Source organism: Zea mays, chromosome 1, assembly GCF_902167145.1.
Source record: "Zea mays cultivar B73 chromosome 1, Zm-B73-REFERENCE-NAM-5.0, whole genome shotgun sequence".
Lineage (NCBI taxonomy): Eukaryota > Viridiplantae > Streptophyta > Magnoliopsida > Poales > Poaceae > Zea > Zea mays.
The window spans coordinates 35,170,621-35,185,976 of NC_050096.1; the positions used below are offsets into that span (position 1 = coordinate 35,170,621).

At 42.1% G+C, this 15,356-nt stretch overlaps 1 protein-coding gene across 4 annotated transcripts; it reads right to left on the bottom strand.

Moving 5' to 3' along the window:
- Window positions 1–818: 818 nt before the first annotated feature.
- Window positions 819–11,855, bottom strand: LOC100276114 (topless-related2). Of its 4 annotated transcripts, none has more exons than XM_020549237.2 (28): window positions 11,658–11,855; window positions 11,189–11,391; window positions 10,895–11,039; window positions 10,632–10,811; window positions 10,432–10,545; window positions 10,164–10,322; window positions 6,987–7,164; window positions 6,765–6,885; window positions 6,549–6,664; window positions 6,286–6,439; window positions 6,082–6,191; window positions 5,937–6,006; window positions 5,784–5,857; window positions 5,266–5,361; window positions 5,092–5,187; window positions 4,860–4,987; window positions 4,533–4,767; window positions 4,259–4,423; window positions 4,102–4,188; window positions 3,859–4,005; window positions 3,411–3,518; window positions 3,091–3,270; window positions 2,886–3,014; window positions 2,716–2,811; window positions 2,444–2,629; window positions 2,186–2,352; window positions 1,431–1,692; window positions 819–1,105 (listed from the first exon to the last, which is right to left on the bottom strand). In XM_020549237.2, the coding sequence occupies exons 3-27, from the start codon at window positions 10,972–10,974 to the stop codon at window positions 1,482–1,484; spliced, it is 3,387 nt and encodes a 1,128-aa protein (XP_020404826.1). In that variant the 5' UTR covers window positions 10,975–11,039; window positions 11,189–11,391; window positions 11,658–11,855; the 3' UTR covers window positions 819–1,105; window positions 1,431–1,481. The 4 variants fall into 4 exon arrangements, with proteins under 4 accessions (XP_020404826.1, XP_020404822.1, XP_020404820.1 ...); XM_020549233.3 differs by having other exon boundaries at window positions 6,286–6,442; XM_020549231.3 differs by having other exon boundaries at window positions 819–1,109; window positions 6,286–6,442.
- Window positions 11,856–15,356: the final 3,501 nt, after the last annotated feature.

The window sequence follows — 15,356 nt, forward strand, 5'->3', positions numbered from 1 at the left end:
CGGACCAGCGGATGTCACATACAACGTCGTAGTACAGTACGTGCTTAGCTTGCATGCACCACGGGCGCGTACGTGCCACGACACGACGATGAGGGGAGGGGGAGCAGGCGTGGCGTGGGATGGGCCGCTGGCTTCCAAATACCAGCCAAGCAACAATGCCAGAGCGTGCGTGGGCTAGACGTGTGGCTCACATGTGATGGTTACTGGCCCCCAGCCGTTTCACCACCGTCCACCGAGACGAGCGAGCGCTGACCTGCAACTGCTCAGTGAGTAGGCTAGCTGAATCTTCTGTCCTCTGTTTCTGTTTCCGGCGTCTCTCTGCTTAATTAGTACGTACTTCCTCTAGTTTAAACTAAACGTATATTTTATAAAATTTGATCAAATATATATAAAGTATGTATTTATTAGGACGTAGCGAGTATGTCAGTTGTCACAGGAGCACGCCTCCAAGCCCTTGTTCTTGGCAGAGGCATGCCAGCAGGGTAGCTTTTCTTTGATGCCGAAAGCGACCAGAGTGTCAGCAGCATTCTGCAAGTGTATTTTGTTACCTTTCGGGGGTAGGTCGCCATGCCTAGCGTCATCAGTGCCGCGATATGCTCCAACTCCGACCATGTCCCCGCGTAGGATGGACCACTTTTAGTCCAAATTTCATACATGCGACGATTTATGTTTTTGAGAGAGAGAGAGAGACGGTTACAACACCTTGCTAGAAAAACAATCAAAATCACCATAGTGAGGAAGTTGAGCCTCGTTCATCAAAAGAGGCGCACAATGCTAATGCGAGTTCAGAAACAGCACTTTATGATAGCAAAAACGGCTGAACGGAGCCAAAAAGGCAAATGAAACAACATACATTAACTAATAGTCATAAATATAGGTAAGTACAGCCAGTCTGATAGTTGTTGTACTACAGCTTATCTACTGATCCTTTTCACAGCACCGCAAACAAAGCAAAAATGAAATACTAGGACTCCTCACTCGATAGTCAATACAAATATTTATACAAGCAACGGACAAACTTCTGTTGAACTTATTTTTATTGAGCGCATTGTCCGGCTCCCTTGGAACCTATCTGCCAAGGTTAGTCGCACCACCCTTTGAAGCCCTGTCTGCAGAACAAGATGAGGTTATGAACTGAACAAGAACTCTATCCTGAATATCTGTATTTGACAATATGTTTCCTTTGGCATTCATCAAACATAGTTGGGTCTTTGTCCGTCAGTAAAAGAGAAATTAATCTGTTGGCCAAAAACATACACTATATTCTATGTTCACATGATTATATTGATCATATTTCTGAGTAAATCATGGCAGCTTATTGTCAAACTCCTAAATTGCATCAATACGTTATAAATAAATGTTCTATACATATCATGCCAAGGAATTTAAATAAAGAAGTTCCAATTTGTTTCATTAACTTTGAAGGATACCTTCTTGGTTAGACTCGTGCCACGAAAAATCTACCAGTTCCAACTTCTTAATCATCTTTCTGGTTGGTCAGAACTTGAAGCTCCATTAGGAGGCGGTGTGGACAAGTTGCTAGCAGACCCATTCTCTACTGGTGGAGGATTTCCCCATTTTCTCTCCGATTCCAAAGGTTCCAACACAAAAACACCACCATCAGTCAGCCCTAGAGCAAACTGGCTTGCTTCCGAAGGGTGTGCCGCAACCACAACAGGATGAACGCTCGGACTACAAAAGAAAGAAATTAAAGCAACCATCAGCAATTTATTCAAATTTGAACACAGATGCATACGAGTTTCTTATTACAGAAACAATTCAAAGAATAAAAGACTCACACAGAATGTATAAGAAGCAAACAAACATGCTGCAGACAATCAAGTGGCAGTATGTGGCTTCAGCGAATCCCAATGTTTGTGTTTAAATTTCTTCCCCCCAAGACCTTTTACAGGTCATTTCAATCCACTCACTATACCTTTTTCAATTAGTATAATAAAATTCTAACCCCCACGGCCCCACTCCACCCCTGCGTGCAGAACATGCAGGAGTCTTGGCACACAGTCCTAGACACAAACAAGGTGATGTGGCAACTAGAACAGGCATGCCTTACCAGGATGTACGCTCAACTTGATCTTAATTTTATAAACTCAACAAGAATGCCAATTCAATCTAGACAGACATCATTCCTAACAACAATGCTAAAAACTTTTTTTTTATAGAATACCTGATATTTGGAGGAAGATACGAAGCTGGAAGAATCCGACATTGAAGTCTCAAACTCGACCCATTAAATATGCCAACAGTGGCATCCATAAAGCTTGCATAGATCAGTTGACTATCACACGAGAATGTGGCATGTGTGATTGGAGGTGAATTCTCTCGAACAGGCCACTGCAAGTGAAGTTATAGTGAGAAATGAGAACCTTCATACTGAACTCCATTGCAAATGTATTCTGCAAACAAGTGAGGGGAGACAGTTTACCTGCTTCACTGGTTCTAGTTTTGTAGTTTCATAGATGGCAATCTGGGTTTCATGCACAACAAGAAAGTGCATTTGATCTTGGTGGAACTGAACACGAGTGTCCAAGATATTGGATTGGCGACCTGATGGTATCTGCAAAAATCTGTTCTTTTGCTTCTCCCATCCATCCGTGTTCCAAACACATAACTGAAAGAAGAAATAATTAAAATTAGTGAAATTTTAATATAAGAAGTTTTTCACATATTTTCTGAACTGACAGTTCAGTAAATAACCTGGGCATCAGCTCCTGACGAGACTAAAACATTTAGCACATTTGAAAAGGCAAGACCTGTGATTCTCTTAGAGTGACCTCTGAGCTTGCTTTTGACCTGTACAAAGAGCAAATAAGTCATACTTAACTTCTATCTGTGCAATGAAAGAAAAACAAAGCCACCATGAATACCTCATCAATTCGGACATTATAGATTTGGATGGTTGAGTCATCCATTCCAATTGCAATTATGTTGTTATCTTGGGGATGAAATGCAAGAAAAGTTGCTGCCGGCGGTGCAGGCATAAACGTTGTCATTGTCTGCAGTAAAAATAAAGATCAAAGATTGTTTCTAGAAAAAAAAAACTATTGTATGAAACTGTAAAGATTTACCAACCTTGAAAGTCATCATGTTGAACAGAGAGATTTTTCCTCCAGAAGCAGACATGACATATGAATCATTCTTCGACAAAGCAAAGCAGTGAACAGCTTCTTCAGGATTATTGTCAGTCGTGTCATTAGTCATCAAGATGCCACTTGGTGGTTGCCATAGAGTGGGAGATACACTTGCGGTTGCCTATAAGATTGATGAATAGAAAAATTGAGCAATTTAGTAACAATCTACCACACAAAATTTTTACCTATGGTATGTAAAGAAGATGAGCGATCTGAACACTATTTATGCACATCTATATGTACATAAGAAACAGATCTCACCTTTCCAGAATTCCGATCACTGCGTGGCCATTTCCAGAGTAGATGAACAGCGCTTGAAGTTAAAGCCAAGATAGCAAGACCAGAGTTTGTGTAAATCAATCTCGAAATCTGTAATTATAGAGAAAATTCTTCAAACAACCTTATGATAAGGTCAGCATAGTCAATGCCAAGGAAAATGGAGAAATAAAGATTACAAGTCATATATGATGCTATCCATTTCATTCAGTTGGACAAGTGCCACATATATTGAACTGAAAAATCTAAAGGTAAAACAGGCAGGCAGGACACGCCAAATGACAAAAAGAGCTGACACATCATTCAATATATTCATGTATACATGAAAACCAAGACCAAATAATGATGTGCCCCAACTTCATGAAATAAGTTGTAAACAGATGTTATATTATATATATTAAATGGAGAAGTGGAGGGCTTAAAGTATTATTACCTTGCTTGTTCTCATGTTATCCGCCAGTTTGATTGATCTGCACTGACTTGACTCAGTTATCTCCATAAGCTTCCATACCTTTGACTTGTCAAGTGACTCATCAGCTATTCTAGGTTTTACATCAACCAAACTTCTGCTATCACCATTCTGTTCATTTTCCAGAGTACAACAAAGTTAGTTGAGCTCATAGTTGTTTTGTAATAGAAGAATACAAGATGAGCTGAAGATGTAATATATGCAGACCATTGCAGTTATAGCTGACGGAGCACCAGCTCCTGAACTGCTTGCTGCAGCTGCATTTGCCGCAGCAGTCAAGGGATTTATTAGAGGCTGCATAAACAAGGATCGATTACATCATGCTTGCAGATATTCTTAGAATTTTGTGGTTACCAGTAATTACCTTTGTTACAGCCTCAGATGCATTACGAGAAGCATCAAAAGAACGATTTTCCAGTGTGCGCAGCAACCGAAGTCCATCAGCATTTGCTAAGATCTTGATACCATTGTCAGCAGTGGAGACAGCCAATAGAGTTCCCTCCTTGTTGAAGCGTATCCGTGGACTTGCCTGATGATTATGGTCCATGTTAATATAACAGGGAAATTCCATACTTCATTATATGCAATCAACTATTCAACAAAAGGAAGCACACAAGAGGATAAGAAAAACAACTCACAGTTAAGCCACCATCAGCATCAATGGTAGTCAGAAGACCCGTGCTGTCCATGTCCCATATCTTAATCATGAATTCGTCCCCCGCGGCCAAAAACCTGTTCCGGGTGGTATCGAATTGCACAACACCCATAGATCGCTTACGGAATCCCTGATATGTTCTCTTCACTGCTCCTTCACTTTCATTCCATTCTACTAGATGTGATTCACCATCCTTGCTAGTCCCACATGAAAATAACCTATGCATAAAAGACACAAATTTAGCGGAAGGCTGGAATTAAAAACGCCCACATACTACTACCTTCAAGAACAGAAAAAGGAAAGCAGGAACCTTGAACCATCTGCACTATATGCCATTGTAGTGCACCAATGACCTGGTGCATCATAGTCAACTCTAGATCCCAAATTATCATATAGCCATGCCTTGATCTTCCCATCTAAAGCAGTTGAGAAGATGAACTGACCAAGAATAAGAATATAATAAGATAAAACCATTAGTTTTCGATGGTACAAAATCACCAAAATGGCTATCAATTAGTCTGTGATAATAACTGAACAAATACCTGAATATTTTCCTTGTAATGTGGACACACAGAATAAACAGGAGCTTCATGTCCTTCAAAGGTAAATTGCTTAGCTCCACTAGTGGCCTCCCATACCTAGTAATATACAATATTCAGAGCTTCATATCTGAATAAAGTGATTAGTCCAATAGCTAAACCATCACAGAAACTCACCTTAATTGTCTTATCATCTCCACATGTAATTATACATAGCTGCTTATTTGGATGAGCAAATGCTATGTCATTTACACCACCAACATGTGCATCAATCTGAAGAAAGCAAGCGATAGTCAAATATAAGAACCAATGTAGTTGATTGTACAAAAGAAAAAACACCAAACAACTAAAAAACTCAGCCGGGGAGGGAAAGACTGTCCTCCCGGTATTATATTCAGAAGAGATCGAAACATGATCCCGATCGAGAAAATCCCCGAACCCTGCCCCCATCACTAGCGGGCCGTCACCACCCACTCTGCAACGGCCCAGTCGGAGGGTGGCACGCAGGACGAAACCCGAGAGCGTGCGGGACACAGTGAGAGGATTTTTTGAACCAAGCCAGAAATTCGCCCCCGGGAGGGATCGAACCCGGGACTTGGAGGTGCTACTCGCAAGCCTTAACCATTACGCTAGAGGCCCTTTCGCAATACCAAACAACTATGAGATAGAAAAAAACTAAGAACATGCAATCATACCTCCAAGTGTTGTCTAATATCATCGCCACCGTTATAGGAATAAATCTGTACAATATGCCTTGAATAAGCAACACCTATTAAAATGATAAATACATTAGAGAGCTGCAGTCATAAAAGGACAACAAAAACAATGATTAGATCATCTCATCTTACCAAACAAGGTTCCATCAGGACTCCATATTATGCGATTAACTGACACAGCTGGGTCCTTAACCAGTGCTGCCTGTTGATCAATTTATGCATTATATGAAGGCTAATATAATACCAGTTCCTGAAACACATAGTGCAACAAACCAACCTGTAGGGTCATTGTACATTTACCAAGGTCCCAGACTTTGAAGTTTCTTACAACGAGTCTCTCTTTGGTACCAACATCCCACAATCCAATGTCGCCAACATTGGTACCAACTGTAGCAAGCCATGGGTAAATACAGCACAATGAGATGGCAGGAGAGGGACTAATCCGAACTTACATAATAAAAAAGCATCGGTAAGAATTTACCAAGAAGAAGAGTTTGTTGAAGTGGATGGAAATCCATGCTCATAGGTGCTGATCCTTGGCTCAAGGTCCGTGCAACAGCTTTGTGGAAATCATCTTGTTGGTAATTATGGCTCTGTGGATAAGTCACAGGCAGCATGTTCACCGGAAGATTCATCTGCTATGTTACATCATCATAAATCCATGATTAGGTGAAACGAACAGTATTAAGTACTAAGAGCAAGAATCTAGTAATGGTAATGCATATTTCACGATAACACAAACACCTCCTCAGACATGCCAACCGGTCTAGTTCTCTTGGAAATGTGGTCAGAATCTCCTGATGGATAATCCATACCAGGATTACCAGTTGTGGGTGTTCTAGGATGCTTCAACAAAACGGCTATAAAATGTAAAGACAGATAGACATTAGTAAACAGACACACGAACTGGCTTTGAATCAGGCCATTTCATTATTGTTTGCGACAAGATGACATAAATACCAGGATTTGTTGGAGTGCCAAATCCAATGGCACCACCAGACACAGCAGGATGTGTTATTGCTGGAGGGTTTGACATCCACCCAGCCAGAGGTGGGACAGGTGTTGGTGCAGGTTGAAAAGGCTGTAAAGGACATAAGTCATATTCTAAACAACTGTACCAAACAAGTTATAAACAATTGTACATATGAAGCAGCCAAATCCAAATATGATTGACAAACTTACTCCATGAGCACCCAATGGAGGGAAACCTCCAGGTTTGGGCATAGATCCAAGTAACGGACTGTTTGCTGGTGATGGAGCACGTGCACCATTCGGTTGTCCACATGAATGATCAACAAAAAGGGTCTTGATGTCAGGATTAGGTCTAGGGTTCTTGCAAAGCTGGTGCTGCCAGTTTAAGCTGTCAAACATGAACAAAATAAGGTTACCCACCATACAAAATGAAATGGAAAGGGGGAATTGCATGGTTGCCCCTACTCAGAGCTGCAAATCCGTTTTTACCCCTGTTTTTTAAAGTTTGCACCTATGTCCTACCTTTTTTGAAACGAGCAGGAAGTTTGTCCCTATTCCGTTACCAGCATTTAACGGCGTGCAAAAAAGGAAGTTTGTCCCTATTCCATTATCAGCATTTAACGGCGTGCAAAAAGACGTTCATACCTTTGCACCATTGCCCCTCCTTTTATCAAATGTTTGCAAATTTGCCCCCACTTTGATATGAAAGTTTAGAATATAATTGTGACATAAATCTGAGCACAAATTTTTAAATCAATATTTCAACTTTAAATTTAAAAATATTTCAAAATCGATGAAAATAAATTGAATTTGGCATTAAATTTTGACAAAACTAACATTTTAATTATATTTTTAAAATGTAAATGTTATCAGTTGTCAAATTTATAATTAAAATGTTGTCACTTTTGTCAAAATTTAATGCCAAATTCAATTTATTTTCATCAATTTCAAAATATTTAAAAATTTAAAGTTGAAATATTGATTCTCAAAAATTATGCTCAGATTTATGTCACAATTATATTCCAAACTTTCATATCAAAGTGGGGGGAAATTTGCAAATAGTTAATAAAAGAAGGGGCAATGGTGTAAGGGTATGAACCTCTTTTTATGGGCTGAGTTAACACTGTTACGTGTTGATAACGGAATAGGGGCAACTGCCTGTTCATTTCAATAAAGAAGAGGCAGAATTGAAAACTTCAAAAAACTGGGGTAAAAACAGAGTTGCATCCCTGAGAGCAACCATGCAACAGTCCCAAATGAAAAAGACTTTTTGTCTTGAATACGCAGGAGAGCTGCGTATTAATATATTAAGAAGAAAGAAGGTCCAAAGAAGACCAAAAGTACAACATAGCCTCCTTGAGGTGGCAAAAAAATAGCGTACAGGAACACCTCCATAATAACAGTACTAGAATGACAACCAAAAAGAAAAACAAGACGACCCACACAGAGTTGCTGCACAAATATTCTAAGCAAACAGCTCATTGTCCTTGATGAAAGCCAGACCCTTCACCCCAGCCATTGACCAACAAACGGCTTCTTCCCTGGCAGCCTGAAGAGCGACATCAAGGTTTGGGCTACAACCATCGAACACACATCTATTCCTGTGTTTCCAGATGATCCAGGCTCCCGAAATCAGCAAAGAGTTAAAACATTTCTTTAAAGGATCAGCAACTCTGGAACTGCTCCTCCTCCACCAAGACTCAAAGGAAAGGTCATCAGGCATAGGACAGACGCATTGCAAACCCATAACTTTGAGCAACCCAAACCAGAATGGCTTGGCGAAAACGCACCCAACCAGCAGATGGTTTATACATTCAGCTTCTTGGTCACAAAGCGGACACCTCTCTGGATGATCCAGACCTCTCTTTGTGAGTCTATCAGCTGCCAACACCGATCATGCATTCATGCTCAACTAATCAAATAAAGAACTTACACTTTCCGGGTGCCCAGGTTTTCCATACTCTTTCTGCAGGCTCGAACCCTATTGCCCCTTGGAAGAGAGCTCCATAAGCAGAGCTAGCTGAATAGTCCCCTGGTGCGCTGAATTTCCACATATGTTGATCTTCAGGTTGGAGCACCATACCCTCTAAAACTTCACAGTTCACACAGCTCAAGAAAATCTGCATTGACTCTAACTGAGAGTGCACCCCTTATATCGGCTACCCACTGACAATTTGGAAGGGCATCCAACACCACCCTTCTATTAGCTAGCCTTCTTGGCACCAATTCAAGAATTGCTGGAGCTGTCTTTAATACCTTTACCATTTATCCAACGGTCCTGCCAGAACAGGGTATTGGCACCGTTTCCCACCCTTGTGAAAACGGCTACAGCCATGAGACTTTGAACTACCGCACAAACCTGAAAAGTAAATTCAGACCAAGGCCTGTTGGGATCTGTTTTTTGAAGCCAGGGCCATCGAGCTCGCAAAGCCCGAGCAAGGTTGCGGAGATCACTAATACCAAGACCCCCCATGTCTTTAGGCCTAGTGACCCTCTGCCAAGCCAAAAGGCAGTGTCCTCCTTTGACCTCCTTTCTTCCTTTCCAAAGAAACCCTTTCCACAACTTGCCAATAGCTTTAAAGGCCCAAGGCGGGAGCTCCAGAGCCATAGCCGCATAGATCATTTTTGCCGTCAACAAAAACTGCACGTGAATGGCTCTTCCAGCCCTGGACATGAGTTCAGCATTCCACCCCTGGCCACTCTATCAATAATATGCTGAATCTGTTCCCTAGATAGCTTCTTGAGAGATAACGGCCCAGGATGGAAACCAAAGAAGCTATCTAGGGAAAATCCTGACTGCCCAAGAGGAAACTTCCCAAATCATCAAAACTTCTTCTGAATCCCATCAACAGCCTCTTTAGCTATTCATGTACTTTAAAGTTGGCCTACTTTTCAAGTTTTGAAAATTTTTAAAGGTGTCGCTCAACACAACCAAAATTGATATTATTTGATATTCCAATTCTCTTGTATGAATCGTCAACCCGGTGCATGTGCTCCCACTTGTGTGGGGGGTCCAGGTAAGGATCGGACCATTTGAGCCTATAGTATGCAGCCTTCCCCTGCGTTTGCAAGAGGCTGTTTCCACGAGTCTAACCCGCACCGCAACCTCCTGGTCACAAAACATCGCTTTACCACTGCGCCAAGGCTCCCCTTTTATTATGTACACATGTACTGTTGTATTAAATAAATGGCAACCTGCGGCAGTATACATGTATATGAATCACATACTAGTTCCACCTTCCACTGTATCCAGGCAAACTAATCTAAAACATTTCAGTTGATAAGGCTCTATCGTCACTTGCATAAGTGGAAGCTTACAGAAAGAAACAAAATTCTGTAATGGCTGAAAGTAAAGAGCACAGGGATAATTCTTTTACATGGGGCTACCTCTGGTTAATAAGTGTCCGCAACCTAGAAGTCTTCAGGCTGGGAAATTGTAGTTTGTCACGGAACAAGGGATTAGCTTCAATCAGCTTCTTCAGCTCAGCAAGCATTATTTGTCTTGCAGATTTTGTATCACCATACTTCGAGAGCTGCTCATTTTCCCTAATAACAAGGAAAATCAGAAATCAGTCGCTGAGCAATACAGAAACAGCTAAAAGCCATGATAATAATGATGCATACAAAAAACAAGGCTGGCCAGTCAGCTCTTTACCTAAAATTCTCCAAGGTTAGAAGCTGTGTGATCTCCTTGAACAACTCCTCATTGAAGGATGCAAAGACCTTAAGGTCCTTGACCAAGATTTCAACAGCCTTTGACCGATCATGCCTGATATGAAAGCAAAGAAACCCCTGGTCAGAAAGGCACTCCACTCAAGTGCCATAAACAATGCTGCACAATCCCTCTCTACTTACTTATCAAGAGCCTCCAGATACTTCTGCTTCCGGATCTCAAAGAATATCTTCATGGAGTAGCGGTTATCGTCAACCTTGGTGAATCCACCAAGGTAGCGCTCCACCTCATCCCAATTCCCATTGAGGACTTCGTCCTCAAAGTACTTTATGTTGAAATAGAATCCGGACTCCTGCTCGAGCCTGAACAGCAACAGGAGCGACAACTGAGCAAGAAATAGACACTAAAGACAAGTCCATTTTCACCTTTGATTCAAATCACTCACTTGTGGACTGTCTCTTTGAATTTTTCCTCATCGAGGAACTGCAGGATGAGGAAGACCAGCTCACGGCTGAGCGATGTCATCCTCCCTCTTCCGCCTCACCCACGTGGAGGCGGATGCTCCTAGGGTCGTACCCTATAGTGTCTCTCTGCACAGTACCAGGGCGCAGTCAAGAGTAGAGCTCCCCCGCTTCTCCCCCGGAGAATTAGGATCTGATTGCCCATGGCGAGCGAGAGATCTCCCACGACAAATAAATCTCAGAGGAAAAAAACATCGAAGCAAGTTAGGGTTCCTTACCGCAACCCTAGGCCCGGACGGATCGCCGCACCACGCCTATGCAGTGGAAACCGAGGCGTCGGGGCGGGACAAGGGCGGCCAGAGGTCGTCCTTTTAGGTGGAAGGGGAAGCTGGCGGCGGGGTCGGCGGCGACGGAGCGGACCAGCAGCAGAGAGAGAAGATGCGGTGCGATCGAGGCTTCGAGGTCTAGCGCAGGTCCAGGCCTGACATGGTGAGCCCGGAAGCCCAGAACGGTTTAGTACTAATAGCGCTGCTTTCCCAAGAAATGTCTTCCATCGGAGAAGAGAGAGAGAAAATCCAAAGCCATGGCAGCCTTGTGAGCAGAAATTTCAAAACTGGGAAAGGGCACGGAACTCCACGGAACCGCGTAAAGATTTTGCCATAATTTTTACTCAGCTTCAGATCTGTAAAACATAAACAGCGAAAACCTACATGCATCTAAAATTAGACGGGGAAGTATGGCGATCACCTAGAAGATCTCGATCAATCCGATCTCGCCGTGCGAACTGCTGCCAGCGCGCCGCCGGCGACGATCCTTGATGCAGTTGATCAGCACGGACCACGGAGCCGCCTGGTAGAGGAAGATGAAATCACTATCGAACCAGGTTGGGGAGTATAAACTGTTCGGACACCGAGTTAGCGATTATCTTTAATTTATAGGCTTTATTATGTCTGATATGCACGGTGGCTTATCGATCTGCTTATCTCGTTATTGTCTGTGATCTGTGATAAGTGCATGGGATGTGAGAGACAGCGGTGGGCCTGCGGGTGCGGGGGATATGGCCATTGAGGCGCGGAATGCTGGAATAGCTTTTACTCGTTGTATTTAGAATATTTATTTGGAAATATAAAATTTTTAAGAGAGTGCTTAATACAATAGAGCTAATAGTTAGTTGTTAAAATTAGTTAAAAACATTTAAATAGTCTAACTAATAATTCAGTTATTAGCTCCTTTTATCAAATTAGATAATAGTCAGGTGGCTATTTATTAGTTGTTAATTCTACTATCAATATTTAGAGAGGACATATCCTGTGCAATCACTCATTTTGGTGCAAGCGTGTAATCAAACTATACAGAGCATCAAATCTAGATCCAACGGTTTTATATGGAAGGGGTTAAAAGTAAAATAGGTACTATGTTTTAGGTGGAAGAAGTTAAATATAAAATAACAGTCATCATTAGATCTAGATCAGATGCACCAGATCGCTTGATTGTATGCTTGCATCAGGATAAGTGATTGCATAGGATATTTTCCCATATTTAGACAATTAACTATTAACTCTGGTGCATTTAAGTACCCCATAAGTATAGATCAAACAACTTGAAGTGATAAAATGAATCAAAAATTGATAAATCATGATATTTTTAATAAAATAAGTGGTCAAAGTTTTAAAAAAACAACGACGTTATATATTTGTGAACGGATGGAGTAGTTAGTTGGATAAAAATTGCTAGTTGAATTAGCTAGCCAGTTATTAGAGCATCTCAAAAAACTCTTCGTTTTTGGCTCTTTATTGATCTTTTCATAAAAATTACACTCTATATGTAGCATCTCACTCCAAGTGACTATCTATCTAGTTTGACTAGTAAGGTGACTAACCAAATTTGGCTACTAAGGGAGCTAATTTGGAAAGTCGAATAGATTGTCGAGTTAGATAGCTAGTCTATTGTAGAGTTATTTTGTTGTTGAGTAGCCAAAATTTGTCTTGGCGAGCCATTTGGCTAATTTGTTGGAGATGCTCTTAGCTAATTTGCTAAAAGTAGCTAACGGCTGAACTATTAGCTATATTGTTTGGATGTCTTCACCAATTTTAATAGCTAACTATTAACTCTAGTGCATTCAAAATGACCTTTGTTATATATTTGGTTTAGATGTGACATAAAAAACTAGCAAAGTACTTGTGTTGTCACAATTTTCATTCATGTTTAAATATAGGGTATAAACATAGACATATGAGTTCTCTTGACTAGATGGTTGTGAATGTAGGTTTGGAACCAACAACTATGGTTCAAATCAACTTTAAAAATTAATGCTTATATAGTAGAATATATAGAAGAGATTTATGTATAATTATAGTTGTAGTGGTTTCCAAAACCGAGAATAATAAGATTTTGTGTTCGATGGGGATGCTAGCACGGACTCACTCCGAACGGTGAGTCATAGAGACTCGAATGTGGGGTTGAGACAGAGGGTTTATACAAGTTCAGGCTCACGTCCAAGTCCAGTGTAGTAATGATCGTAGTATTGCTTTGAGGCGTGTTACAATAGGTGTGCTCGTGTGTCGGAGGAAGAAGCGTCCTCCTCTTTATATATCAAGGGAGAAGATTTACAGTGGAGTCTCGCTTTTTACGAGAAAAGACAAAGTGAAAGGGAAATAGGGTCAAACCTTTTCCTAAATGATTTTAGTGGTTGAATTTCCCAACACAAATAATTGGACTAATTAGTTTGCTCTAGAATATAAGTTCTACAGGTGTCACAGGTTCAACACAAACCAATAAAAAGATCCGAGTTAGGGTTCAAAAGAAAGGAGCAAAAAGAAACCAAAGAGGACCCTGGTCTGGCGCACCGGACTGTCCGGTGTGCCACCGGACAGTGTCCGATGCACCAGGGAGGATCGAGCTCAAACTCTTCACCTTCGGGTTTCTCCAGGCGCACTCCGCTATAACTCACCGGACTGTCCGGTGCACCAAGCGGAGCAACGACTATCAGCGCAACGGTCGACTGCACAGTGCCCTGACAGAGCTACAGTTCATGGCAGAAGTTAGAGCAGGCGCTATAGGCGCACCGGACAGTGAACAGTGCCTATCCGGTGCGGCACCGGACTGTCCGGTGCACCAAGATGTCAGAGCTCCAACGGTTGAAACCGTCAGAACCCTAACGGTTGGGTGACATGGCTGGCGCACCGGACAGTGTCCGGTGCGCCCATCGACAGCAGCCCAACCTCAACGGTTGGTTTGGTGGTTGGGGCTATAAATACCCCCAACCACCACCATTCAAGACATCCAAGTTTTCAGCTATTTGCATTCAATACAAGAGCTCTAGACTTCACTCCAAGACACAAACAAGAGATCAAATCGTCTCCCAAGTCCAAAATCACTCCAAACACTTAGTGACTAGTGAGAGAGATTTTCGTGTTCATTTGAGTTCTTGTCGCTTGGATCGCTTTTCTTCTTCCCCATTCTTGTTCTCAACACCTTTGTAATCGAAGCAAGAGACACCAAGTTGTGGTGGTCCTTGTGGGGTCTAAGTGACCCATTTGATTGAGGAGAAAAGCTCACTCAGTCTAAGTGACCGTTTGAGAGAGGGAAAGGGTTGAAAGAGACCCGGTCTTTGTGACCACCTCAACGGGGAGTACGTTTGCAAGAACCGAACCTCGGTAAAACAAATCACCGTGTCATCCGCTTTCATTTGCTTGTGATTTGTTTTCGCCCTCTCTAACGGACTCGGTTTTATTTCTAACGCTAACCCAGCTTGTAGTTATGCTTAAAGTTTATAAATTTCAGATTTGCCTATTCACCCCTGATAGTCGCCTAGAGGGGGGGTGAATAGGGCGAAACTGAAATTTATAAATATAAACACAACTACAAGTCGGGTTAGCGTTAGAAATGTGAACGAGTCCGCGAGAGAGGGCGCAAAACAAATCGCAAGCAAATGAAGAGTGTGACACGCGGATTTGTTTTACCGAGGTTCGGTTCTCGCAAACCTACTCCCCGTTGAGGAGGCCACAAAGGCCGGGTCTCTTTCAACCCTTCCCTCTCTCAAACGGTCCCTCGGACCGAGTGAGCTTCTCTTCTCAAATCAAAGCCGGGAATAAAACTTCCCCGCAAGGGCCACCACACAATTGGTGCCTCTTGCCTTGATTACAATTGAGTGTTGATCACAAGAGCAAGTGAGAAAGAAAAGAAGCAATCCAAGTGCAAGAGCTCAAAAGAACACGGCAAATCTCTCTCGCTAATTACTAAAGCCTTTTGTGGAATTGGAGAGGATTTGATCTCTTTGGTGTGTCTAGAATTGAATGCCTAGCTCTTGTAAGTGGTTGAGAAGTGAAAAACTTGGATGCAATGAATGTGGGGGTGGTTGGGGTATTTATAGCCCCAACCACCAAACTTGACCGTTGGTGGAGGCTGTCTGTTCGATGGCGCACCGGACAGTCCGGTGCACACCGG